The sequence below is a fragment of the Electrona antarctica genome, assembly GCF_951216825.1.
Source record: "Electrona antarctica genome assembly, chromosome: 7".
NCBI lineage: Eukaryota > Metazoa > Chordata > Actinopteri > Myctophiformes > Myctophidae > Electrona > Electrona antarctica.
Window position 1 is genome coordinate 8092592 of NC_136812.1, and position 26753 is coordinate 8119344.

Consider the following 26753-nt stretch of genomic DNA (forward strand, 5'->3'; position numbering starts at 1 on the left):
ATTAGACTCAGCTAATTTGTGGCTAGTGTGTGAGAAACAAGGAAATCTTATGTCACATACCATTTTGGGTCATCTTCAATTTAAACCTTCACCTCGTCTACAAACCGGACCCATAGCCTATAAGTGCATATAGTTCACAAAGAATATATGTCTTCATTATGAGAGATTAAAATTAATTTTGGTGATGGATGAGTGTATGAGCCATTTGAGCCATGTTCTTATCAGCCAGTTTGATTATGTCACTGCACCCTGGTATTTAAGGAAGGGCTGTAATCAAGCACAGGTGTTGCACAGACTGCAGGTCCAGACTAGAAAAGTGCTTTGCTCTGAGCAAAGAGCTGGGTCTCCTCTCCACCATAGCTGGGTCTCCTCTCCACTCTCCACCATAGCTGGGTCTCCTCTCCACTCTCCACCATAGCTGGGTCAGTTGTATGCAGCCATGACACGAGCGAGGACGCTTCAATGACAGATGGCACAGCATGTTTGCGTTTGCGGCGCCCCCACTATGGGCAGACGTGAAAGCGGTTTTGGGAGGTGCACTCTTTAATTGAGGCCCCTCAACAAAACACTATGATTCCAAAATGTACAATATGTACAAAGTTTCACACTGACCGGTCCAATTATACGGTGTCGGAGAATTTGCTACTCACAGATTCATAGTAGACAACATCATGGAGATTCATAGATTCATAGTACACAACATCATGGAGATTCATAGTAGACAACATCATGGAGATTCATAGATTCATAGTAGATTCATAGTAGACAACATCATGGAGATTCATAGATTCATAGTAGATTCATAGTAGACAACATCATGGAGATTCATAGATTCATAGTAGATTCATAGTAGACAACATCATGGAGATTCATAGATTCATAGTAGATTCATAGTAGACAACATCATGGAGATTCATAGATTCATAGTAGATTCATAGTAGACAACATCATGGGGATTCATAGATTCATAGTAGATTCATAGTAGACAACATCATGGAGATTCATAGATTCATAGTAGACAACATCATGGAGATTCATAGATTCATAGTAGATTCATAGTAGACAACATCATGGAGATTCATAGATTCATAGTAGATTCATAGTAGACAACATCATGGAGATTCATAGATTCATAGTAGATTCATAGTAGACAACATCATGGAGCGAAAACCTAATCCCTGCCCCAGCCATTCCGAGTGGGTCATTTGTAAAGAATAGTACAGTCAAGTCAAGTAGCCTACTGCAGATTATTTTATGATACATAAAAAAACAACATAATAATAATAATAATATGAGGAATTCAAATGAAGGAAGGTATCACCCTCATGAATTGCACATTATGTATTTCAGAATGTAAATAGCTTATTACTGATGAATCAATATCAATTGCCTTTGAGGTTTCAGATGGTGCAAACTTTAAAGCTTCATCCTCTTTAATTAACGTTGGTCTGCATGTTTTTTTCTTTTCTTTTCTTCCCAGAAGCGCTGAGGTGATTTATCTCTGCATGTTCTGTTCTCTTTGTTGTGTCCAGCTGACCTGTCCCTCCAGGCAGCATGCAGTAAGGTCTGCTCATTAAACCTTAACACATTCTGGGCGGGAACCCCTGTTGGTGTTTTAAGCATTATGTTATACTTTAGCTATTGAAAAATAGCAGATCTACAAGCTCATAGCGTGGCACCGAGTGCCGCGCTACGAGCTTGTAGGTCTGCTATTTTTGAAAAATCCAGTGAAAATGTGGCACAAACCTTTGAATATAGGCCTATATTCTTTCAGAGCGAACATTTTTTCAAATCTTTGCTTCTGGAGGGTCCCTGGAACAACATATTTTCAGATGGGGGTCGGCGGCCAATTACATATATTTTTGGGGGTCCTTGACATGAAAATGTTTGAGAACGACTGACATAGAAACATAGGTTTTTCAGAAAACTGTCATGATTTAGAAGACATTTGTAGAATCTTTTCCCAGGTCAAAATGTGTTAATAGAAGCTGCTGTGGGTCTAATGTGATCACACACACAGGCTACCATGCAGGAAAGCACGTACTGTAGCACGGGGCGGCGGTGGCTCGGGGGCTATAGAGCGTCGCAGTCCTACCCCCTTTCATGACGACGCCAGGCCCAGGAAATAATTCCCAATGCATTTTCCCCATTGACATTTATTTAAAGAAGAAAAACAACAAAAACTAGAAAAAGTGCCCTTCTGGGCACAGGTCTCCACCAGGAGGATAGGAGTGTGTGTGAAATGGCCAAAATGTTTAGGAACAATATAAACGTGTGTGTGTGTGTGTGTGTGTGTGTGTGTGTGTGTGTGTGTGTGTGTGTGTGTGTGTGTGTGTGTGTGTGTGTGTGTGTGTGTGTGTGTGTGTGTGTGTGTGTGTGTGTGTGTGTGTGTCCACTGTATAAACCATCATGATTCTGAACAACACCTAGAATCCATCGCACACATAACAAACGGATGTAGTGCATACAAAAATGTGTATATTGCTCGCCACGACCGGATTGTTGACCTAGTGTCTGATGCAGTTCGAAAGTATGTGCCATCTAGTGCAGCAATGTATAAACATTCAAGAGTGTTACCAGATTGGTTTAGCTGTGCAATCAACCATTACTTGGAAGTATAACAAACCTGGGGTATCGCTGTATATTTGCCATACTGATATTCGGAAGCCTGGGCCATGTGCATAAATTGACCATGAGTGGCCTAAGAATAGCTGGCATGACAAAAAGCAAAGCCAAACAACTTGCCAAATAATGTTCTGTTTCGGCTGTTATAGGCAGTATGTCTGTGTGGAGGAGGAGGTGCCATGTGTATCCTTAAGTGAACATGAACTGTCAACCCCATTATATTTGTTTCCTTGTAAAATTAATTGTAATTTGTGGATTCAAATAAAGAAATGTGTGGAAATGTGTGAATGGATGAATGAAATGCACAATCTATGTAAAGCGCTTTGGATAAAGGTGCTTTGGAAAAAGGTGCTTTGGATAAAGGTGCTTTGGAAAAAGGTTCTTTGGATAAAGGTGCTTTGGATAAAGGTGCTTTGGAAAAAGGTGCTTTGGATAAAGGTGCTTTGGATAAAGGTCCTTTGGAAAAAGGTGCTTTGGAAAAAGGTGGATAAAGGTGCTTTGGATAAAGGTGCTTTGGAAAAAGGTGCTTTGGAAAAAGGTGCTTTGGATAAAGGTGCTTTGGATAAAGGTGCTTTGGAAAAAGGTGCTTTGGATAAAGGTGCTTTGGAAAAAGGTGCTTTGGAAAAAGGTGCTTTGGAAAAAGGTGCTTTGGATAAAGGTGCTTTGGATAAAGGTGCTTTGGAAAAAGGTGCTTTGGATAAAGGTGCTTTGGATAAAGGTGCTTTGGAAAAAGGTGCTTTGGATAAAGGTGCTTTGGAAAAAGGTGCTTTGGATAAAGGTGCTTTGGATAAAGGTTATTTGGAAAAAGGTGCTTTGGATAAAGGTGTTTTGGAAAAAGGTGATTTGGATAAAGGTGCTTTGGATAAAGGTGCTTTGGAAAAAGGTGCTTTGGAAAAAGGTGCTTTGGATAAAGGTGCTTTGGATAAAGGTGCTTTGGAAAAAGGTGCTTTGGATAAAGGTGCTTTGGAAAAAGGTGCTTTGGATAAAGGTGCTTTGGAAAAAGGTGCTTTGGATAAAGGTGCTTTGGATAAAGGTTATTTGGAAAAAGGTGCTTTGGATAAAGGTGTTTTGGAAAAAGGTGATTTGGATAAAGGTGCTTTGGATAAAGGTGCTTTGGATAAAGGTGCTTTGGAAAAAGGTGCTATATAAATACATACGTCCACATACATAGCCTACTGTATACTCACTCTTTCACACACAGCTCACACATCATACTGTCTGCACTTTGAACGGACACACTCACACACACACACACACGCACAAGCGCACGCACGCACGCACGCACGCACGCACGCACGCACGCACGCACGCACGCACGCACGCACGCACTCTGTACATAGTCTACACACTGTACAGCACTGGATGAGATGCGGGATGCGTCTGGATGTCTGGTCTAGTGTCCAGTGGAGAGAACAGAGACACTGCAGGGTATCTGAAATGACTCGTATCTCTTAGGTGTGTTCCGCCCTCCCCCCCTGTCCTATTATTCCTGTAACGTTATTGAAGCGGATTGTCTGGCAGATTCTAATCACACAGGTGACTCATCGGTACATTAACAGGCCCTTTGTCCATCCATCCATCCATCTTCAACCGCTTATCCGTAGTCGGGTCATGGGGGCAACAGCTCCACCAGAGTGCTCCAGACTTCCCTCTCCAGAGCAACATTAGTGACTTCCTCCTGGGGGATTCCGAGACGTTCCAAGGCCAGTGAGTCGATGTGTTTCCTCCAACTGCGCCTTGGTCTGCCCCGGGGTCTCCTCCCAGTGGGACGTGCGTCGAGGACCTCCCTAGGGAGACGCCCGAGAGGCATCCTAACCAGTCTCTCTCGTGTGACTGAACTTCTCACCCTATCTCTAAGGGAGATGCCAGCCACCCGTCGAAGAAAACTAATTTCAGCCGCTTGTATTCGCGGCCCTTTGTGTGCAATGTCATTTTAAAATAAAAGTCCTCACCAATAACAGCGTCTTACTGTAGTTAAACCACTTAAACCTATACTTAGTCAGGGTCCCCAAGGGTCTCTACTTGGCCCTCTCCCTCCTCCATCTCTATAACAAACCGTTTGCCGAAAATTGCCGATCTAACAGTACCCTCTCAGAACCACTTCAGGCCTATATGCATTTGACAATAGCTGATCTACAAGCTCACAATCGGCTATTTTCAAAATATTTGAAAACTTGAAATGGGACATTCTGCAGAGTACTTTTGCTTTTGGTACTTTTATTCAAGTACATTTTGAATTCCGGACTTTTACTTGTAACAGAGTATTTCTAAATTGCAGTATTGATACTTTTACTTAAGTAAAACATTTTGAGTACTTTTCCCACCACTGCCGACGTGCGCGCACACAGACTTCACTGTGTCACATCCGTCACTGTCAGGCCGCTGCATGCCCTGACGGGATCCCAAGGCCAACATTTTGCAGACCAGCTGGTGGGAGATTTTTCTCTTTTTTCTTTTTTGGCAGACATTTTAACCTCTCCCTCAATCTCCCAGGCTCTGTGGTCCCCTCAGGCTTCCAAATGTCCACCTATACCCAAGCACTCCAAAGTGACATTCCTGAATGATTAGAGACCAGGCTGTCAGGCTCATCCCAAAAGTCAGCAAATGCTACCTGGCAATCGTGGCAATTTTCATATTGTCAAAACTGATCAATTGGACAAGAACGTAGTCATATAAGCTATGTTGTTCATGATGGACTACAGCTCAGCATTCAATACCAGCAAGGCTAAAAGGGATATTTCACTTTCAAAAAACGTTTGGTCATTTTATAGTCTATTCAGGCTTATGTGAACACCCCCAACAAGTTCCTTGATTCGGTATTTAGATATTTGATATTCATTTTAGCTGCCATTTTAGCTATACAAACCCTTTGTAACTTCAAACTCCATTTTAACCATGATAGATTCATCGAAAACAATGATGTGTAGATATCTTTTATTTATTTTCCTCCTCTCCTTCTCCTTTCTCTCCTCTCTCTCTCTGCCCCATCGCCTTTCTCTCTTTCCTGGAAAACGACTACATGTTGGAGCTTGCACAGAAACACATTTCACCTATATTTAAACCTGATTTGTCAATAAAACTGATTCTGAAATCACAAAGCCTTTATAAATAAGAAGTTGCCTATACCCATGGTCCCCAAAGTGGGGTCCGGGGACCCCCAGGGGTACTTGAGGGAGTTCCAAGGGGGACCCAGCTAAATGATAGTTTGTAACCAAATGGACCCTTATGGGTCTGTAACTCAGAGAGTGTACAAATGGAACCAAATGGACCCCAGTGGGTTCATTTGGTTCCATTTGTACACTCTCAGAGTTAAATTAACATGGGTTTTACAATATAAACTGGGGTACCAGAGATAGAAATGCCAAATCGGGGATCCGTGGCATAATGCGTGTGAAACTGGGGGTCCTTGAAATTAATATGTTTCGGAATCACTGCTAGAGCCGTAAAAATCCTCCCTTATCGGGGTCACTGGCATATGTTTTCAAATGGGGGGTCCGTGGCCTAATAAATGTTGATTTGGGGGTCCTTGACACGAAAAAGTTTGGGAACCACTGGTCTATACAGTCTGTAGCTTTACTGGCAACGCTTACATGTCTAAAGGTGTGTCATCGTACCCAGCTGTACGTTTACCATTTTTCCTGTAGAATACCAAATTGACGCCGACAGCTAGTCAATATTAAACTATTAATGTCAAACAAAGGCCTTTTCTTCAAACGTCTGAAATGGATGGTTTTGATTAAAAAAACAAAAAAGAAGCGCATGAGAACACATGGATACAATGTTATCAAAGTTTCTCAGAACATTCCTGTCTTTTAAGTGGAGCCAAACTCTTGTAGGATCTGATTCGAGTGGCGTCACAGAGCCGGCCCTACACAGTAGGGTACCCCATGCTAGCCAATGGCCTCTGCCTTTTATGACGCTTGAGCAAACATTAACAATACTCTAGTCTATAATAAGTAATGGTCTCAATACATCAACGCAGTCTAATTTTAGACGCTGCAGGCTGGGGATAAGCACAATTTGTTTTCCCTCTAAAAATCTTAATGGGAATATTTTTTTTTTAGACTTCCGTTCCTGTGTGACTGTGCATTCTGCCCTCTCACTATAGTGTTGATTTTGACTGCAAATTTGTATTTCGTTTTAGTCACAATCCTTTGAATAAAATTCCATTTATTCCATTTTAGTCATAATAGACTAGTTTTAGTTGACTAAATGTCAAGATTTTAGTCGAATAAATCTACAGTTGATTTTGTTGACTAAAATGTGTTTTGGCGGGCCTTGATGCCGTTATAATGCCTGATTTTACAGTTGGTTGCACTCTGAAAATAGCTGATCTACAAGCTCACAATTAGTACCTCCCTAATATTTTAGTCTAGTTTTTGTTAACGAAATTGTACAGTATATTTTTGTCTTAGTTTTAGTCATCATGGCAATTTTTTTATTTAGTGAAAAAAGTCATTGTTTTAGTCTCTCACCCATAAATCAATTACACTGAATTCCAAGTTCCTGAGGAGTTCCTGAGTGGTGGAAAAAGTACTCAAAGTTTTTACTTAAGTAAAATTATCAATAATTCAATGCAGATGTACTCCGTTACAAGTAGAAGTCCTGTATTCAAAATGTACTTGAGTAAAAGTACAAAAGCATTGGCATCAAAATGTACTTAAAGTACTAGATGTACAAGTACTCCTATTGCAGAATGTCCCGTTGAAATGTGTAAAAGAAATCTTTTGAAAATAGCAGATCTACAAGCTCACAATGCGTCGCATCGTGACGCATTGTGAGCTTTCTAATCGCCAAAATGTAAGTGTTTAATGGATGTTTTGATTGATTGATTGATTGATTGATTGAAATATTTATTAACAGTTTGCAGAATTACAGTACTATATTTCAAGCACAAACTCAATACAAAGACTGTTAACTGTGAGTGGACGACCCAATTAAGCATTACACTTGTTTACACTTGTTTACACTTGTTTACCTTGTTCAATTCATCAAAACATTTAGTTTAACATTTAGTTTAGTAACTATAGTAACTAAAGTTTTCAAATAATTGTAGTGGATTAACAGCACAAGATTTGCCTCTGAAATGTAGTGGAGTAGAAGTAAAAGTACTGAAAATGTTGGCACACTCAGTACAGTACTGAGGACGGTGTGTCATGTCCTTCAACTTGTGTGGCTCCTTATCTTGCAGTTACTGCTCCCTCCAACCGGGAGGCATTCTTTTAAAAACATGTCTGCAGCTCCCTTTTGTTAATAGAGGGCTAATAGTGATTGTTGGCAGAGCGGAGCGCATAAATCAGTCCCTCCAAACCCTCTCTGTGATGATCTTATCAGGTAATGCCGTCAGCCCTGTGTTCTCAGCTCAAATGAAAGATGGTATCTTCTTAGTTCATTTGGTAGAACAGGAGGGGTCATATGTCAGACTTAAAAGGGTGGGGGGGGGGAGTGAGGGGGGAAAAAAGCTCTCACATCAGCCCCTCATAATTTTAGTAGGGATTAATAAAGTTCTATTATCCATCATATAGTCAAAATGTCACTTTTGATTTATATATCCTTTATCTGCGTTAGCAGTTCAGGTTTTTTTTGTGGACTTTTCCCTGTTTCAAAGTGTGCCAGGCAAGGTGGCTGGCCACACTGGAGAACATTGAAGATGGCGCACGTAATACAAGCAATGCCAAACTGGTATAGAATCATTTAACCCATTTTGACCTGAGATCAGATTCTAAAAATGTCTTCTACATCCTGACAGTTTTCTGAAAAAGCTATGTTTCTATGTCGTTCTTCAATTTTTCAAAAATAGCAGACCTACAAGCTCGTAGCGTGCCACTCGGTGGCGCGCTATGAGCTTGTAGATCTGATATTTTTCAATAGCTAAAGCATAACATAATGCTAACACCAAAAGGGGTTCCCGCCTAAAATGGGTTTAAGACACTACTTGAGGATGCAACACGTAGCGACTGCTGTACTTGTTTTTTGTAGCCCCAGTGTATTAGCATTATATGATATTTTTTAACATTGCTCATCTATATTTCACCTTATGTAAAATTGTGTTATTTGTTGTTTTGTATGTGTGATCATGTTGTACTCAGGGCATCCTTGCAAAAGAGAGCATGCTCTCAATGGTCTTCCCTGATTAAATAAAGGTAAAACAAATGTGTTATTTGCCTAAACCCTACGAGACGTTTGTCAGAAATGCCATTACTTCCTTTGGGGACCTATAAAGGCCTTGATCCGTCATCTATTTCTATGATCTGTGGCAGTAATCCATGGATGCTATAGTGTCTAACAGTGTTTCTAGGATCTGTGGCAGTAATCCATGGATGCTAGTGTCTAACAGTGTTTCTAGGATCTGTGGCAGTAATCCATGGATGCTAGTGTCTAACAGTGTTTCTAGGATCTGTGGCAGTAATCCATGGATGCTATAGTGTCTAACAGTGTTTCTAGGATCTGTGGCAGTAATCCATGGATGCTAGTGTCTGTCTAACAGTGTTTCTAGGATCTGTGGCAGTAATCCATGGATGCTAGTGTCTGTCTAACAGTGTTTCTAGGATCTGTGGCAGTAATCCATGGATGCTAGTGTCTGTCTAACAGTGTTTCTAGGATCTGTGGCAGTAATCCATGGATGCTAGTGTCTGTTTAACAGTGTTTCTAGGATCCGTGGCAGTAATCCATGGATGCTAGTGTCTGTCTAACAGTGTTTCTAGGATCTGTGGCAGTAATCCATGGATGCTAGTGTCTGTCTAACAGTGTTTCTAGGATCTGTGGCAGTAATCCATGGATGCTAGTGTCTGTCTAACAGTGTTTGTGTTGACAACCGCTCATGCAGCAGTACATCTGTTTCCCGTCTCACAGCCCTTTGACGTTTTCAGACTATGTGGTGCAGTCGTTAAAGGACCACTTCACCACTGTTCAACCTATCTTCATATAATAGGTCCTCACTCGGTCTGTGTCTCATAGGAGGGCTGTGGGCAGTTCAGAAACCGTCCTCCAGTGACATCATCGATGGGGAATACAAGCTAATAGAAACTGCCGGCTTTCTAGTCCTGAAAAGTTGCAATGCGAAAATGGAAGCCACCGTTCTCACGATAATGAAAATCTAAACATTTTTGTAAAGAAAATTGTTTAAAAAAAATCTGCCTAACGATGATGTCACTGGAGGACGGTTTCTAAACTGCCCACAGCCCTCCTATGAGACACAGACTGAGTAGAAAAAAATCGTGCCATTTTATCATGATTATTAGTGAGGACCTATTATATGAAGATATGTTGAAAGGTGGTGAAGTGGTCCTTTAAGCAGAAAGTTCACCCGCATGATGCCCTTTCTGTTATATGAACTGTTCTGAGCCATGCGCCCGGTACAGTCCCTAGAAGGATTGTTGTTCGTATTAGTGTGGTTGCTACAAATAGGCAACACATCATTGTTCCTCTTGGTCCGAGAATGTTTTTGCCAGCAAAGTGAAACTGCGCTTTTTGTTAAAAGGCTTTTTGTTGAAAGGGGAAGCTTTTAAGTCATGCTTCACACTCTGTTGTCACTGTTGTCATGCTATCAGAATAAGATAATGTAACGCACATCCTCCATTCCTGGTGCTGAGCCAAACTGTAAAGACGGATAACGTAGAAGAATATATACTTGAAAAAGACTTAACAATCGAAACGTTGTCCTGCCTGCAGTGTCGCAGTTTTTTGGAGCATCAAAGTGAGTTGCGAGCCCTTGCTTTCTTTCACTGTCGTCATGCTTCACATGACACCACAATATATAACATAAATGGTAAGACGGAATTGAGTTGCCAGTGGATTCCTCGCGACTCAACCATTGCAACCGTGACACTTGCAATTTCCCAGAATTGCACCTTTCTAGTTGTTGTTATATTGTTATACTTTCTTCACAGAACAATAGGCCTATAATAACCTGTGGCTGAGTGAGGAAAGAAATGATTTCCAGATGCGGAGTATAGATCTCCCTCTAATTGCTTTGGTTTGGTTACTGATTAACCTAAAACAAATAATCAAATTGCTGTGTACCTCAAATATTTAATATTTAATTCTTTAATTGAATTCTTTAATTCTCCTACGATTACCATTCTGGTAATCGTATCCCTTTAACTGATTAAACAAATAGTTAATGTGTTTTGTATATCTCATGATTGCTTGTGTAAAGATACATTAACCCATTTTGGGCGGGAACCCCTTTTGGTGTTAGCATTATGTTATGCTTTGGCTATTGAAAAATAGCAGATCTACAAGCTCATAGCGCGCCACCGAGTGGCGCGCTACGAGCTTGTAGGTCTGCTATTTTTGAAAAATCGAAGAACGACTGACATAGAAACATAGCTTTTTCAGAAAACTGTCAGGATGTAGAAGACATTTTTAGATTTTGATCTCATGGGTTAAAATTGATATTTGAGAAGAAAAATACAAAGTGACAATGGAGAGACTGAGTTGTTTGTTGATGTTTCTTCTTTTATGACAGTGAAAAGACATGTTTTTCCTCCATGGATGATCCTCACGGTGCTCCATTTTGGAGAGCTACGGATTCCAATGCGGAATTTAAGAATAATTTAAGACATAAACACTTATTTTTGGTAGATATTTACATGTAAAAATAAATACATCTTCAGGAATTTAATGCATTTGTCTTTTATGTGGTTGACTACAAAACATACATGCAAAGGCTATATCAAATAATGTGTAGGCTACCCACTACCTAGCATTGAATAAATCCTTATTGAGTTTCTTTTCCATTGTTGGTGACTACTGACAGTGGGTTGCAGCACCAGAGTGGCTAATCTGTGCCAATGGGAACCCTCATCAATACCACCGAAAATTATAATCAGTAAAAAAATAAAGTTAAAGCATGGAACATGAACATGTCTGTCATTCGGATTTACTTAATGTGTTTGGATGGTTGCGTAATTCTGTACATTTAAAATGCAAGGAATTTTGTAATAACTTTGTGACTTAATTTTGTGGTGACAACTAAGATTTAAACATATGCTAGATACGGTAGTAATATACTTGTTAATGAATGTGACAGATGCTTATTAAAAAGCATGCAACAGTAAATATAATCACAACAAATTACAGTTAGAACGGCTACATTTATAAGTGAGAATATTCTTTCATATTGCATGCCAACACTCTTGGATCCATCCTTTTCATCTCAAATCGTTGAACGAAATAAGTAACGTAGTATTACAGTATAGGTTATTACTAGTAATAGTCAATTGTGAAACAATCAAGTGACAAAATAAACATTTGTAGCTATTTGCGTAATTATCATTTTTGTTATTATAAGTAGCATTTATTGTTATTTTGGGGATTAGCAAAGGGTCCTTGTTGGTGGTAAGAGCAGAGTATATAATGTTATCTATAGGCCTTTTAACACACTCCTAAGCAAAGGCCAGTTGTTTTTTGGCAGCAAATTTTTATTTTAGTTTTAGTCATAGTCTCTTGAATAGTTTTCATTTAGTTTTAGTCACATTTTAGTCACCTGGAATGTCTTAGTGTTAGTCTAGTTTTAGTTGACTAAATATAAGATTTTAGTCGACTAAATGGACAGTTGATTTAGTCGAACAAAATGTATTTTGGCGGGCCTTGCATGGTGCCGTCGTAATGAGCTTTTTCACTTGCTGAACATAGCCGATCTACAAGCCCACAACGCGTCGCAGCGCGGCGCATTGTGAGCTTGTACATCGGCTATTTTCAGCATGCAACTAATTGTCTATAAGACAACTAATGTCTTATTGTGGATATCTTGTCCACTAGTCCCTTCCTAACATTTTAGTCTAGTTTTTATTTGTTGACAAAATTGTCAGTATATTTAGTCTTTAGTTTTAGTCATCATAGCTCATTTAGTTTCCATTTAGTTTTCGTCAGTGGAAAAAGGTAGTCGACGGACATTTTTCATCTTAGTTTTAGTCGACGAAATCAACACTGGTTCTGACAACGTTTGTCTGATCTGCTCTTCCTTAGTATCACTACATGTCCATACTGTAGAACAGGATTATATCTGGGTATATCTGGGTATTGCCGTCTTGAGTAACTACAAGGAAGGACTATAGCATTAATTATTATGACTCAAATGGGAAAAGGGGGGAAATAACTTTCTGTAAATCCACTGCTGTGTTCTACTTCTTATCCTGAGATTCCCTCCTGCTCGGTTTTGTTTTCCCATCTCAGCAACTTGCAATGTCGTGGTAAAGTCAACAAGTCTAACCACTGCTCCAACTACACTACCGGTATACTGTTCCCAAGGAGAGGGAGAGAGAGAGTGTGTGTGTGTGTTGTGTGTGCGTGAGCGAGAGAAGTACATCTATTTAAATTTTTATTAGTCTTTAGATTTTATATGGTGGTCATTGTTGGAAAAATCCATAACTTTCCCGTTGACTGCTTGAAAAGGTTTGTGTGAATGTAATACTGAGAGGATACAAAAGATTTCCCCATCCGTTATCCCACCTACTGTACTGTACTGTACTGTACTGTACTGTACTGTACTGTACTGTACTGTACTGTACTGTACTGTACTGTACTGTACTGTACTGTACTGTACTGTACACCCACAGACAGAAGGATTTGGATGGACTAGATAAGTGGTTTCCCAAACACTGAGTCGGAACCTGATTTTGGGTCACGGACGGACCCATTATTGGTGGGTCACGGGTATGTTTTTTTTTTAAATTTTAGTTTTTTGATTTCAAAGATTTCAAAATAAATAAAATAAAATTATAAGATTTTTCGAGATTTTTTTTTAAATAAATAGTGAAATTAGCACATCTACCAGCTCACAACGCGTCGCATCGTGACATGTTTTGAGCTTGTAGATCGTCTTTTTTCACTATTTGTGTAATCTAGGGCTTAACCCATTCTGGACGGGAACCCCTTTTGGTGTTTTAAAGCATTATGTTATACTTTAGCTATTGAAAAATAGCAGATCTACAAGCTCATAGCGCGCCACTCGGTGGCCACGGACCCCCATAAGGACCCCCCAAATCCACATGTATTAGGCCACGGACCCCCATAAGGACCCCCCAAATCCACATGTATTAGGCCACGGACCCCCATAAGGACCCCCCAAATCCACATGTATTAGGCCACGGACCCCCATAAGTAAGATGTTTATGTCTCTAGCAGTTAGGACCCCCCAAATCCACATTTATTAGGCCACAGACCCCCATAAGGACCCCCCAAATCCACATTTATTAGGCCACGGACCCCCATAAGGACCCCCCAAATCCACATTTATTAGGCCACGGACCCCCATAAGTAAGATGTTTATGTCTCTAGCAGTTAGGACCCCCCAAATCCACATTTATTAGGCCACAGACCCCCATAAGGACCCCCCAAATCCACATTTATTAGGCCGCGGACCCCCATAAGGACCCCCCAAATCCACATTTATTAGGCCGCGGACCCCCATAAGGACCCCCCAAATCCACATTTATTAGGCCACGGACCCCCATAAGTGAAGATGTTTACGTCTCTAGCAGTTATTTTCAACCATTTAAATTTCAAGGACCCCCAGTTTGACATGCATTCAGGGCCTCAGACCCCCCATTTAATGGCATTTCTATATCACTGGGACCCCAATTTCAAATCACAGCTAATTTAACTCTTGAGAGTGTACAAATGGAACCAAATGCACCCGTTAGGGTCCACTTGGTTCCATTTGTACACTCTCTGAGTTACAGACCCACAAGGGTCCATTTGGTTCCTCTCTAATTTAGCTAGGGACCCCCTGGAACTTGAAGTACCCATATGGGTCCCTGGACCAATGGATTATACTAACCTCTCCAGAAACCCCAGAAACTCACACGTCCCTCCTTGAGAAAGCTATACACAAAGTAGACTATGTCATTATCACTGCGTCTCCTGTCTGAAAAATACCCAGTAATTGAATTTATGCTCCGTTGTAATAAGCAATTACATATAATAATCTTTGGCATGTGACGTTGCCTGCCGTGCGGTGATGTAAGAATCCTAAAACTCTTCTTGTGTGTGGATATAATTAATAAGGATTACATTGTTGTCATTGTCTGATAAGGTTGACGGTTAACAAATTAAAATCATGTCATTTTTCAGTTGAACCTTTTTAATGGCCAATTTAAGGATTGTTTTTTAAATACAATCTGGGAACCAGTTTCACAAACTGTGTGATGAAAACACTAAATACAGTAGAACATGGCCATAAGGGGTAAGATTCTTTTTTTGTTTTTGTTTTCTAATTGTTTTAGCGTTCTAGATGTTGTCCCCTCAGGCATAACACTCAAGTGTGAATGGGTGGGGTGTTCCACTTCATTACTTATTTTCAGAGGCCATTTACAATACCTTATAGGCTACATTACTTCTGAAATGTAATAGTGCATCCGAAACTTAATCTGGGACTAATGTTCCATGATATCTGTAATTTTGTTCAAATCACTTTCCTGTTTTTTTATTTTTAGTTTATTTTTAGTTTTAGTTATGTGCATAACTGTTGCTGGAACACACCACCCCAACACACGCAGCCCATTTGGCTGGTTTAGTTGACCAGGAGCTCCTGGTACTGCTCAGATTTGAGAAAGCGTGCGAAGGAGTCTTTCTCCATCAGGGCGAAGATCCTCTTCTGGGCAACGTCAAAGGTCTCAGCGGAGAGGTTCACCAGGTTCCTGAGGGTCACGTCCTTGGTGACGTGGTCAATGTTCACCTATGTGGACAGGACAGGACAGGACAGGACAGGTGGTCAACATGTGCAGTTAACTTGAATTCAAAAACAGTAGTTGACAGGATCGGAGAGATGGAATTTAATGGGCACAGAAATGATAACGCTCATGACCAGAATGATTGGTGTTCACAACTATATTATTGATGATGCTGGAGAGAAGAACGAGGGAAAAGTAGGGGCCTCTCATATACATCATCATCAGTATATCATCATCATTGTCATCATTATCACTGCAGCAATTGCCCTCTAATCCCAAACGAATTAATCTAAAAGTAATCCAAGAGGAAACTGGAAACGGTACGCTTTGCTCGTTGATTTAATGGATCAAAGATAAATGTAGAAAGTTTGGCTTCATTTGGAAAGGATGCTGACTTTAGAGTCTAGTGCACTCAAGGGCATTTAAATCTTTTTTCCGTGAGTCATAATAATTCCTGAAAATGTTTATCCCTTCCTGTTTTACAATGGCACCTTCCTCTCACGACACTATCAGTCTCCCTCAAAGTCCTGCACCGTAAACTCACTCTGTCTCTCCGGCCGTCTCAGTGCAACATGTACAGTATGTCTTTCATGAAGGACTGCTGATTTAATGCCACAGAAAGTAGTTTTAAAAAGATGTAGAAAGTCCATGCCTTCATATCCTTCCATCAACAATGTGATAATCACTAATGTATTTTTTTACAACCTTGAGGCAATGTTCTGTAAATCCCTTACGCCGGGGCTCCACTGAGTATGAGTGCGTTTGGCGGCGTAAAAAAAAAAGAACCGGGGCGAATGGGTGACGCCGTCCAAGCGCAACGGTGGAGCACCCTTCATTGATTAAAAAGGGAACATTCCCTGACGATGACGCAACGCTGACAGACACCCGATGGATACACTGGAGCTTCAGACTTACAGTAGATCCGGGAACACTACCTGAAACCACTTCATTTTCACTTTTTAGCGCCGCTAGTGCCCTAGTCCAACAAGGCCCAACACGGTGTTCCCAAACTAAAAGTCAAATAAGGGCGCGAAGGACGGCAATGCCGGCCGGTTCGTTTGGATGTAAAAAGTCTTGTTTTTCACCTGGCAGTTACATGTGAAACTGACTGACATAATTCTGAATCCACTTTTTGGCAGCAAATTTTAGTTTTAGTCATAGTCTCTTGAATAGTTGTGTTGTGAGCTTGCACTAGTCCCTAACATTTTAGTCTAGTTTTTATTTGTTGACGAAATTGTCAGCAAATGTAGTCTTAGTTTTAGTCACCATAGCTTAGTTTTCATTTCGTTTCCATTTAGTTTCCGTCAGTGGAAAAAGGTAGTCGGCGAAAACAACACTGCGCTGTTAAGTGTCTGACCTCTCTGGGCCCCTCGGTCTGGATGAAGTCCTCATAGATCTTCTTGGCCTTGGTGGCCATCTTCACTGGGTTCTTGGTCTTCTTGAACTCCTCACAGGCAACCCAGAACTCAATGTTCTCCTCGCTGAACTCAGACTGCAGGAAGGTACGGAAGGCAGCCACTCCATCTAAGAGAGAGAGAGAGAGAGATACAGAGAGAGAGAGAGAGAGAGAGAGAGAGAGAGAGAGAGAGAGAGAGAGAGAGAGAGAGAGAGAGAGAGAGAGAGAGAGAGAGAGAGAGAGAGAGAGAGAGAGAGAGAGAGAGAGAGAGAGAGAGAGAAATATATACATAAGTGTAAACAGAGACAGATACTGTAGGAGAAGTACATATATGGGGATGTTGCTATAGTTGAAACCGTCCTAGTGTTAACATTCTTTGTTTTCCAATCACGATAGGCCTAAGAGGTGTAAAATGAACACATCACTTAGTTGGCAAGTTGTCTCAGTAATTTAGAATGTTATGAATAGAAAACAGCTGGGTTTAGAGACTTCAGCATTCTGTTTGCTGATATTGTTTGACATTGTTTGACATTTTTATATATTTTTGCCTGGTTATGGAAAACAAAACAAGCAGGCATATGTTCTAAAGTGACTCGGCCCTGTCACACACAAGCTCCTCTCTCAAACATTGAACTCTTTGAGTACACCAGTTGGAGTCAACACTAAACCATAGAAATGTGTCCAAATTTGACTAATTGGAAGGAGGGTCTGACCACTTAAACGCTATCCACTTAAAATGCACAGAGATTAAAGAGGTGAAAAGAAATTCTAAACTACAAAAAGTGCCCCTCGGGGCACAGGTCTCCTGTGTCTCTTCTTGTGGCCTCCTGGTGGCGCTATAATAAGCCCATGTGAAAAGGGTGCCATTTCTTCTTATGCCTTGGATGGCAATTGGATGATTTGAGGCATTTTGTTCCAAAAATGTGTTTTGCAAAAATCCACCTGTTGGTGGTGCTAAAACATGCCAATGTGAAAAGGGTGGGATATATTGCTCAGCCTAGTAGGAACGTCTGTGAAAGATTTCACGTAAATTGCACGCTGCGTTCATGATTTGAGGCTTTTTGTTCAAAACGGGCCAATCCTGCAAATTTTGAAAGCCAATGTTAGCCCATCAGGATGGCATATGAAATATCGGACAGATCTGTTTTGAGCACATGACTATTGAGATACTGTGTAACGATTTGCGGGATTATTGGACAAAATATGGAGGAAAATGTGTTTTACAAAAGTCTCCTGGTGGCACTATAACAGGCCGCTCTGGAACATTTGGGGCAGAGGTTCATCGTTGGCATCCAGGGAGTGTGTGTGCAAAATTTGGCATCGACCGGGTTAACGGTGCCGATGATTAGCAGGACGGACGGACACACACACGGATGGACGGACACACGGACAGTGCAAAACATACTCTCTCCCCATGCCTTCGGCCTGGTGGAGACAAAAATATATTTTTGATCAGAATTTTTGTATTGGCATTTTAGTAACAAATCTAAGGATGGGTATTAAAATTGCACCATCCCAAAAACCCAGACTTTAACTGTGATGAATTATAGTCAAACAGCTACAGAAACAAAAAAGAATGCTGGAAAGTGTATAGATTAGAACATAGTTTAAAATAGCAGCTAGACTACATATGATTGGAATTGTGTGTAAACGCGTGCCAATGGAGCATTGTAATGCAACACAATACCCATGACGTTTCCCATTGTCTGTAAAACACATGCTGATGATGATAAGCATTCTGTAACTCCTTCGGGCATTTATCTGTGATCTAGTCGGCTAGCTTGGTTCAAAATAGGACTGAGTGGTAACCGAGGGCAGCTCATTAAAACATGCCCATATTACCCACTCAAAAACACACTCCTGTGTGTGTGTGTGTGTGTGTGTGTGTGTGTGTGTGTGTGTGTGTGTGTGTGTGTGTGTGTGTGTGTGTGTGTGTGTGTGTGTGTGTGTGTGTGTGTGTGTGTGTGTGTGTGTGTGTGTGTGAATTGAATTAAATTGTGTGTGTGAGTGCGTATGTGACTAACAACCTCTCTTCTCACTCAAGTGGACTCCGTTGCTATGGATACCAAGTAACTGTGAAACTTACTTGCGACAGCAAGGCGAGCATTCTGCGAAAATTCAGAGTAAAATGCTTTGCTAAATGCAAATTGTTGTCTCTGTGAAGTGACCGGGCGTCACTGGCGTCAGAACCGTCTCTGTGAAGTGACCGGGCGTCACTGGCGTCAGAACCGTCTCTGTGAAGTGACCGGGCGTCACTGGCGTCAGAACCGTCTCTGTGAAGTGACCGGGCGTCACTGGCGTCAGAACCGTCTCTGTGAAGTGACCGGGCGTCACTGGCGTCAGAACCATGCCAAAGTACACAGTTTACACCCCACGGTCCCACGCACAATCGCACATGACCACCTGGCACTTCTTAAGGTTACAAGAACACAAAAACATCCTCTTCTCCTTAGAAGAGGTTGTTTGTATATACGTGCACACTACAGACATAATGTATGTCTGTCTGTCTTGTCTTGTCTTGTCTTGTCTTGTCTTGTCTTGTCTTGTCTTGTCTGTCTGTCTGTCTGTCTGTCTGTCTGTCTGTCTGTCTGTCTGTCTGTCTGTCTGTCTGTCTGTCTGTCTGTCTGTCTGTCTGTCTGTCTGTCTGTCTGTCTGTCTGTCTGTCTGTCTGTGTCCGTCCGTCCATTTGTCCACAACCTTCGACAGAATTTATCTGCACAATATTCTCACACTGTCCTTGCAATAAATCAGTTCGGGTTTGTTCATCAACCTGCCTTCTGCCACTTTCAGTTTAGTGAACTGTTTTAAACCCTATAGCTGACCGGGGTCACACAGGGCTCTCTACTTGGCTCCCCTCCTCTTTTTCCGGGCTATACCAAGTCTCTCCACCAAAACTAGCCGACCTACAACTCGCAACGTGCCAAGAAGTAGCCATGTGTTCTGAGCTTGTAGATCGGCTTTTCGCCGAATGCTCGCTTTGACGTCGGCCGCTGTCTCCTGTACTGCACTGTAATAACTCCACTGACTGTATGCTCAGCACTGTTTAGGCAAGTCTATCGCCTGAGAAGAAACGTTACCGTCGTTTGTTCCTGCAAACTATTGGCATGATGCATGTTTTATTCTATATTTTTTCCTTTTTAGTCAACAGAGTTATTTACATTAATCAATCAATTAGTGTTAATACCAGACCTTACCAATACTGTATGTACTTGACACACTATAACATACACACATAGATGGGTGTTGAATTGTTCTTTATTAGAGCATTCCAATAATACTCACTGCATTATTCTACAACAGCTTGTATAGCCTACTGTATCAGCCTGAAAAAGAAGCGTAAACACTGGAAATATATGATGAAACTATTGTTGGACAATATACTGTATGGTACATTATGTAGCATAGCAATATTGTATATAATTATCCACTTCTTTGTTTGTATTTCCAGATGTGAGACACACATCTTAGCGTCCCATATGCATTAAGAATGAACATGAGCACACATGAAGAACAATGTAATGTAAAGAATGAAAGTGGTAATGCATCATGCTGTGAGAAGCCTTTAGATCAGGGGTGCCCACACTTTTTGACTTGAGAGCTACTTTCAAAATGACCAGCTCGGCAAGATCTACCCACCAAATCAATTATTATACCATTGCTGAAAATAGTTTTCTTCAATATATTTAAATGAAATACTCTTTAGGGGCATGTCATGTGATCTACCTGCACAACCTTTGTGATCTACTGGTAGATCGCGATCTACCTTTTGGGCACCCCTGCTTTAGATGTTACCACAACACTAGTAAGGCTATGGGACTTTCGGTTTTAAATCTCAAATCGAAATCAGACCAGCCTCTCCTCTTTAGTGGAAATCTCATGAACGTTTGACCTACTCACCAATACAAAGATGGGTTGTGTCAATAGAAAGCCTACTTTCCTTAGTGGACGCACTCTGAGCCCCCCACCACACGTATAAACGATACTTTTTGGCCAAAAAGGGATTTTGTTTCCACCGGAAAAAAAATACTTTTAGTTACTCCAATGCGCCCTCTACCGATATTGCCCAGAGAATTGCCTCATAGAGAATATTTTTCCTCCGGTGAAAAAAAATCCCTTTCTGGCCAAAAAGTACCGTTTATACGTGTGGTGGGGGGCTCAGAGTGCGTCCACTAAGGAAAGTAGGCTTTCTAATGACACAACCCGCCTTTGTTTTGGTGAGTAGCAAAAACGTTTTTTTTTAAATATGCTAAAGAGGAGAGGCTGGTCTGATTTCGATTTGAGATTTAAAACCGAAAGTCCCATAGCCTTATACTGCAGGGCAGAATCGTAGAAGCAGTAGAAGGCTATGGACCAGAGCTAGCTCAACACACACAATGTCTGTGGTAAAGATACACACAAAATGAATGTACACTTCCAAGTGGCCATGCATCATTATAACCTCAAATGAATGCACACTTCCAAGTGGCCATGCATAATTATAAGCTCAAATGAATGCACGCTTCCAAGTGGCCATGCATAATTATAAGCTCAAATGAATGCACGCTTCCAAGTGGCCATGCATAATTATAAGCTCAAATGAATGCACGCTTCCAAGTGGCCATACATAATTAAGTTTGCTATATTTCTAATAGCCGTCCTACCTATTGCTTTCCTAGAAGCAAGCCCCGGGGGCTTCTAGGAAAGCAATGTTGCCACAATGTTACCACAACACACAAAATGTCTGTGGTAAAGATACACACAAAATGAATGCACACTTCCAAGTAGCCATGTATAATTATAAGCCCAAATGAATGCACGCTTCCAAGTGGCCATGCATAATTATAAGCCCAAATGAATGCACGCTTCCAAGTGGCCATGCGTAATTAAGCTTGCTATATTTCTATTAGCTGCCCTACCCAGTGAGTCTGTGGGGGCCTCGGCCCCCATGAGGAATTGGACCAGGGATCTCGGCCCCCATGAGGAATTGGACCTGAATATATATATATATATATATATATATATTCGCCTTGCATTGACTTTGTATGTAATCGCGCCGCTCTAACCATCCAAGTCTGGCACCTTAACACCTCTTTTTTCCTCACTGTCCGGGGCGGGGGGTGGTGGGTGGTGGACCGCGTTTCCTATCCTCTTGTACACATGCAGATCAGGCATTGAAATGCTAATTTGGGTGCTTGTTTTCACCTGCCAGATAGGTAAGGGTATGCAGTACTGTACTGTACTCTGCTTAGGCTACTTGTTCACAATGAAACCACCACCAGCAAGAACACCCTGGCTGGCAACAGCGATGCCAGCCTGCCGTTGAAACCTGCCGCCGTCCCAGCGACAGAACACAGAACCTGCTGAGGCGGACAGGACTAGCCTGCAATCATGGCATTTAAACATGCTCTTCTGTTTATAATCTAAACACTGTGACACGTTTAAAAAGTGTTTAGAACCTAAACGCTTGGGTTTAGTGTGAAACGAAAAAAATAAAAAAAATCAACTTTCTTTTCAACTTTTTTCTTTTATAAAAACATTTAGTCTCTGGCCCCTACCTATTGCTTTCCTAGAAGCAAGCCCCGGGGGCTTCTAGGAAAGCAATAGGGAGGACGGATGCCCCCTCTATTTCCCAGTGCCGTTCACCTGCTGGGCACTAGTATCATCTGCCGCCCCTCTGGGAGTGGACCTGAATTCTTTGTGCGTGTGCGTGCGTCATACAGTGTCCCTTTAACTCTCGTGTTTAGCTCCTCGCGGCTTTTTAAACAGCCTAACAGCTGCAATACAATACATGGACGGTGTAACAGAGAACTCACTTACACATGTTATGCCAAATAAGCATAAGATGTGACACCAAATAAGCATACTTCCAGTTTAAGAATTAGACCATGTCAACTGTATATATTGTTACGGGTCCCTATCATCTGGAATCAAGGTTGTTTAGACACACAGAAGTTATTAAAGGGAGCGTGTTGTAGCGGAGAGTTTACGCATACCAATGGGAATACTTAACGATCAATCCCACTTGTTCTTCGATTTTTCAAAAATAGCAGACCTACAAGCTCGTAGCGCGCCACTCGGTGGCGTGCTATGAGCTTGTAGATCTGCTATTTTTCAATAGCTAAAGCATAACATAATGCTAAAGCTAACTTCAAAAGGGATTCCCGCCCAAAATGGGATAAGCATACTACAAAATCCAGTTTAAGAATTAGACCATGTCAACTGTATATATTGTTACTGGTCCCTATCATCATGGAATCAAGGTTGTTTAGACACACAGAAGTTATTAAAGGGAGCGTGTTGTATAGCGGAGAGTTTACGCATACCGCTGGGAAGAGTTAACGATCAATCCCACTTGCTCTGGGGTCTTTCTGTGTGCTTTCCTTCCGACAACAGGTGTAAACACCAGAGCCGGTGTCTGGTCTCTGGCTTACAGTACACAGGCGCTTGTTTCCCAAGGTTTAACTCCTATATGTTTCTCTTAATCCATTCTGGGCGGGAACCCCTTTTGGTGTTTTAACTAAGCATTATGTTATACTTTAGCTATTGAAAAATAGCAGATCTACAAGCTCATAGCGCGCCACCGAGTGGCGCGCTACGAGCTTGTAGGTCTGCTATTTTTGAAAAATCGTGAAAATTATATTATATTATATTTGAATATATATTCTTTCTTTTTTTTAATGTTTTTTTTTTTTTTGCTTTCGCCTTTATTTTATATGTTTTATGGAGGGACAGACAGTAGGCTGACAGGAAATGGGGAGAGAGATGGGGGGAAGACATGCAGTAAAGCCCGTCAGGATCGGGAGTCGAACCTGCGGCACACTGCCAGACTGGATTACCAGCCAAGGTGCCTGGACCGCTGAACCATGGCCCAGGCCCCCTTTGGGTGTTTTAACTAAGCATTATGTTATATTTTAGCTATTGAAAAATAGCAGATCTACAAGCTCATAGCGCGCCACCGAGTGGCGCGCTACGAGCTTGTAGGTCTGCTATTTTTGAAAAATCGTGAAAATGCGGCACAAACCTTTGAATATATATATTCTTTCAGACGACTTTTTTATTTATTTCGACGTCAGGCCTAAATGGGCTACTGACCAATGCTCCCATGGGACTGCGTACCGTATAGCTACTATATATAGTACTGTCTTTATACAAGGGCTAATTCCTGCCAAGCACGCATTACAGTGCATTAATACATCAAACAGACATTTCAGCGCCACTTTATGAGCTTGTAATGCATACCTAGCCATGTGTACGTACTGTATGTGTGAATAGCGTCTTAGGTTGCCGCGGTAACATGAAGTGATGACTGGGAAGGTGATTAAACCCTTATGTGTATATATATATGTGTACAACTTTGATAAATAACTCTTGAGAGACTGTAGATCGTTTATCAAAGTCAAAATGTGAGTGTGAGTGTGCGTGTGTGTGTGCGTGTGCGTGTGTGTGTGTGTGTGTGTGTGTGTGTGTGTGTGTGTGTGTGTGTGTGTGTGCGCAGTACAGTATCAGTCAAACTTACAGTTGTGGGACAAAACCATGTCCAGTGACTCGCGCCATAGAGCAGCCTCCTCAGCGGTAGGTCTAGAAACATAACAGTTGGCATATTATTAGAAGTTACATTTTTGTATACTCACTTAGCAAGTGAGCGCAATGTGACAAATGCTAAAATGTAGAACATAGTATGAAAACCTCAAAGATAAATAGCCACATGGCTGTTCATATAGTGTGCATTGTATACCGTAGAATAACATTTATATATATATGTGACTAAATTTGACTGAGGGACTGCCATTGGATTTTTTAGAATTTTCGTTTTCAGGGAATCATAGCTTCAAATTGACATATTGGTTGTTCAGTTTGACCCACCAGTTTTGGAGATATGGCTTATAGAGTAATGTCTTGCAGAAAACAGCGAGTTGAGAAAACAGGCTTGAAAGGTTCACTTCTGTGGTCTCTCACCTTACACCTAGCTAGTAGCTACATGTTTGGGCATTTATTTCATATTTACATGACAATTTCACACTTATTTCAGACATGTTCTAGTATGTGAATAGTCTGCCTGTGCTATTAACTCATTTTGAAAAGTTTTTCTCCTCTGGTGAAAAGCTGTAATTTGCGCGATGGCAGTCTCTCAGTCAAATCTGGTCACATATTGTTATAAATCAATGTATTTTGACCCGGGTCATTCCCACATGGTAGTATTACAGAATACCAAGATGCCACCTTGGTATTCTGTAACCATACAAAGTGTCCAGTGCCTGTGGAGTGTGAATGAGAAGATGCTGTTTCAAACCATGGATCTCCACATCACATCATGTAAAGTCGAGGTTCCTTGTCCGCACAGAAGTACATGTCTATACTGTACCCCACCAGGCACCACTATCTCTTTATTAGGCAGAGAGATGAAAGTACAGTACTTACTTCAGAAGCTTTTCTGGCTTCTTCTCGGTTTTTTCCGGGTAGGGGATGATCAGGTCAATGGCATTATCTGGCTTCTGGAGAAAAACTCCCAGTTTACTCTTAATCTCTTTAGCCCTGTATGGGAAATAGAAGACAAGATACCATGGTGACTCTTGCATGATGCAGTCTTTGTTTCTTCAGTGAATCGGTCCTACGAAATGCTCAAAGTGAGGGCAGAGAAATAATGTAAAATCATGTTAAATTTGTCACAGAATAAAGCATTTATATGAAATAACGTAGTTTAGTTTTGAAAGTTGAAGGAACGAGGTAAACATTAGTGGCGAATCTTAAATTATTGGGCCAGTAGTTAGGGGCTCATCTGCCTTTATTCATAGTGGACTGAGTGAAGACATGAAAGGAAACGGGGAAAGATTCAGAGAGTGACAAAAAGGAATCGAACCCTGTCAGGCTGCAACAGAGCCGTGCCATAACCGCTAGGCCATTGGCGCTTCGTAATGTATGATTATTTTATGTTCAACATGTAGAACAAAAAAAATCTGCAACATTTTACATTTATACTATTATTATAGTATAATTATATTTATGATATTATTTATTATGCGAAACATGTTCACGAGTCAAATGTAAAATTGTTCATCGTTATTTGATTTTTTTGTTAAATAATTTAGTACTGTATATGTAGAATGATACACATTTCATCACAACTGAAACTTTTAAATGGAAAATGATCCCGCACACTGTCTTCACTTAGGTTGGTTTTTATTGCAACGTTTCGGTCGTCATGCAGACCCTTCATCAGGCAGATGCCTGACGACCGAAACGTTGCAATAAAAACCAACCTAACCAAAGACAGTGTGCGGGATTCTCCTTTTTTTCTACCTATCAGTTCCTGTTATCCGACGCACCTGTCCTTTGTAGGTGTGCAGAAGGACTTTTTCGTATAAATGGAAAATGATTAAAAAAAAAGAAAGAAAACTATATACAATGAGAACCCTTTGGAAATAAGAGCATGAAATCCATACCCATTGAATTACTCATTTTGTGCAACATGTCGTTTTATAACTTGACTCTATTATTTTGTCTTTCATAAAAAAAAAGAAATAGTAATTAGGATCATTTCAAAACAAGGTTAGTCAATATAATAACATTCATGGGATAAACATAATGGAGTAAAATATCAACACATATTAAAGAGTGGTCCAACAAACCCACAGTAATACAGTAAATACACCCATCTAAGCATATAGTATGTAATAGTAGTAATATAGTAGTAAAACAGCAATACATGAAGGACATAGCTCACCTAACCAGACATGTCTGGGGTAAGGCTGCTAATCCTCTACACATTATCCAAACGCGCTCAGTTCCAAAGTTTAGTGAGAAATCCAAAAATGAAAAACGAAACAAAGTGCTTAAGTTGTCTCAGTCTGTCTCCTTATAGTTCTGATAGTGCCTTCCAGGAGGAGTATATATACATCCAGACGCCCTGTGGGCTCTGGGCCAACCGCTAAACCAATCAGATTAGGATCGCTGCTGTGTTGTTGTAGTCACAAACAGCTGTGGCTCCTGGGTTTGTGTGGATGGGAAGGAAGGGCTTAAACAACAACTGGTCTAGCCTATTTTGGGCGGGAAGAACCCCTTTTTGGTGTTAGCATTAT

The 26753-nt window shown here is 41.0% G+C and overlaps 1 protein-coding gene across 1 annotated transcript; it reads right to left on the reverse strand.

Moving 5' to 3' along the window:
* Nucleotides 1-14413: 14413 nt before the first annotated feature.
* On the reverse strand, nucleotides 14414-26526 carry rgs5a (regulator of G protein signaling 5a). The gene is made up of 5 exons (XM_079505051.1): nucleotides 26399-26526; nucleotides 25096-25209; nucleotides 24194-24255; nucleotides 16660-16826; nucleotides 14414-15307 (listed from the first exon to the last, which is right to left on the reverse strand). The coding sequence occupies exons 1-5, from the start codon at nucleotides 26440-26442 to the stop codon at nucleotides 15143-15145; spliced, it is 552 nt and encodes a 183-aa protein (XP_079361177.1). The 5' UTR covers nucleotides 26443-26526; the 3' UTR covers nucleotides 14414-15142.
* Nucleotides 26527-26753: the final 227 nt, after the last annotated feature.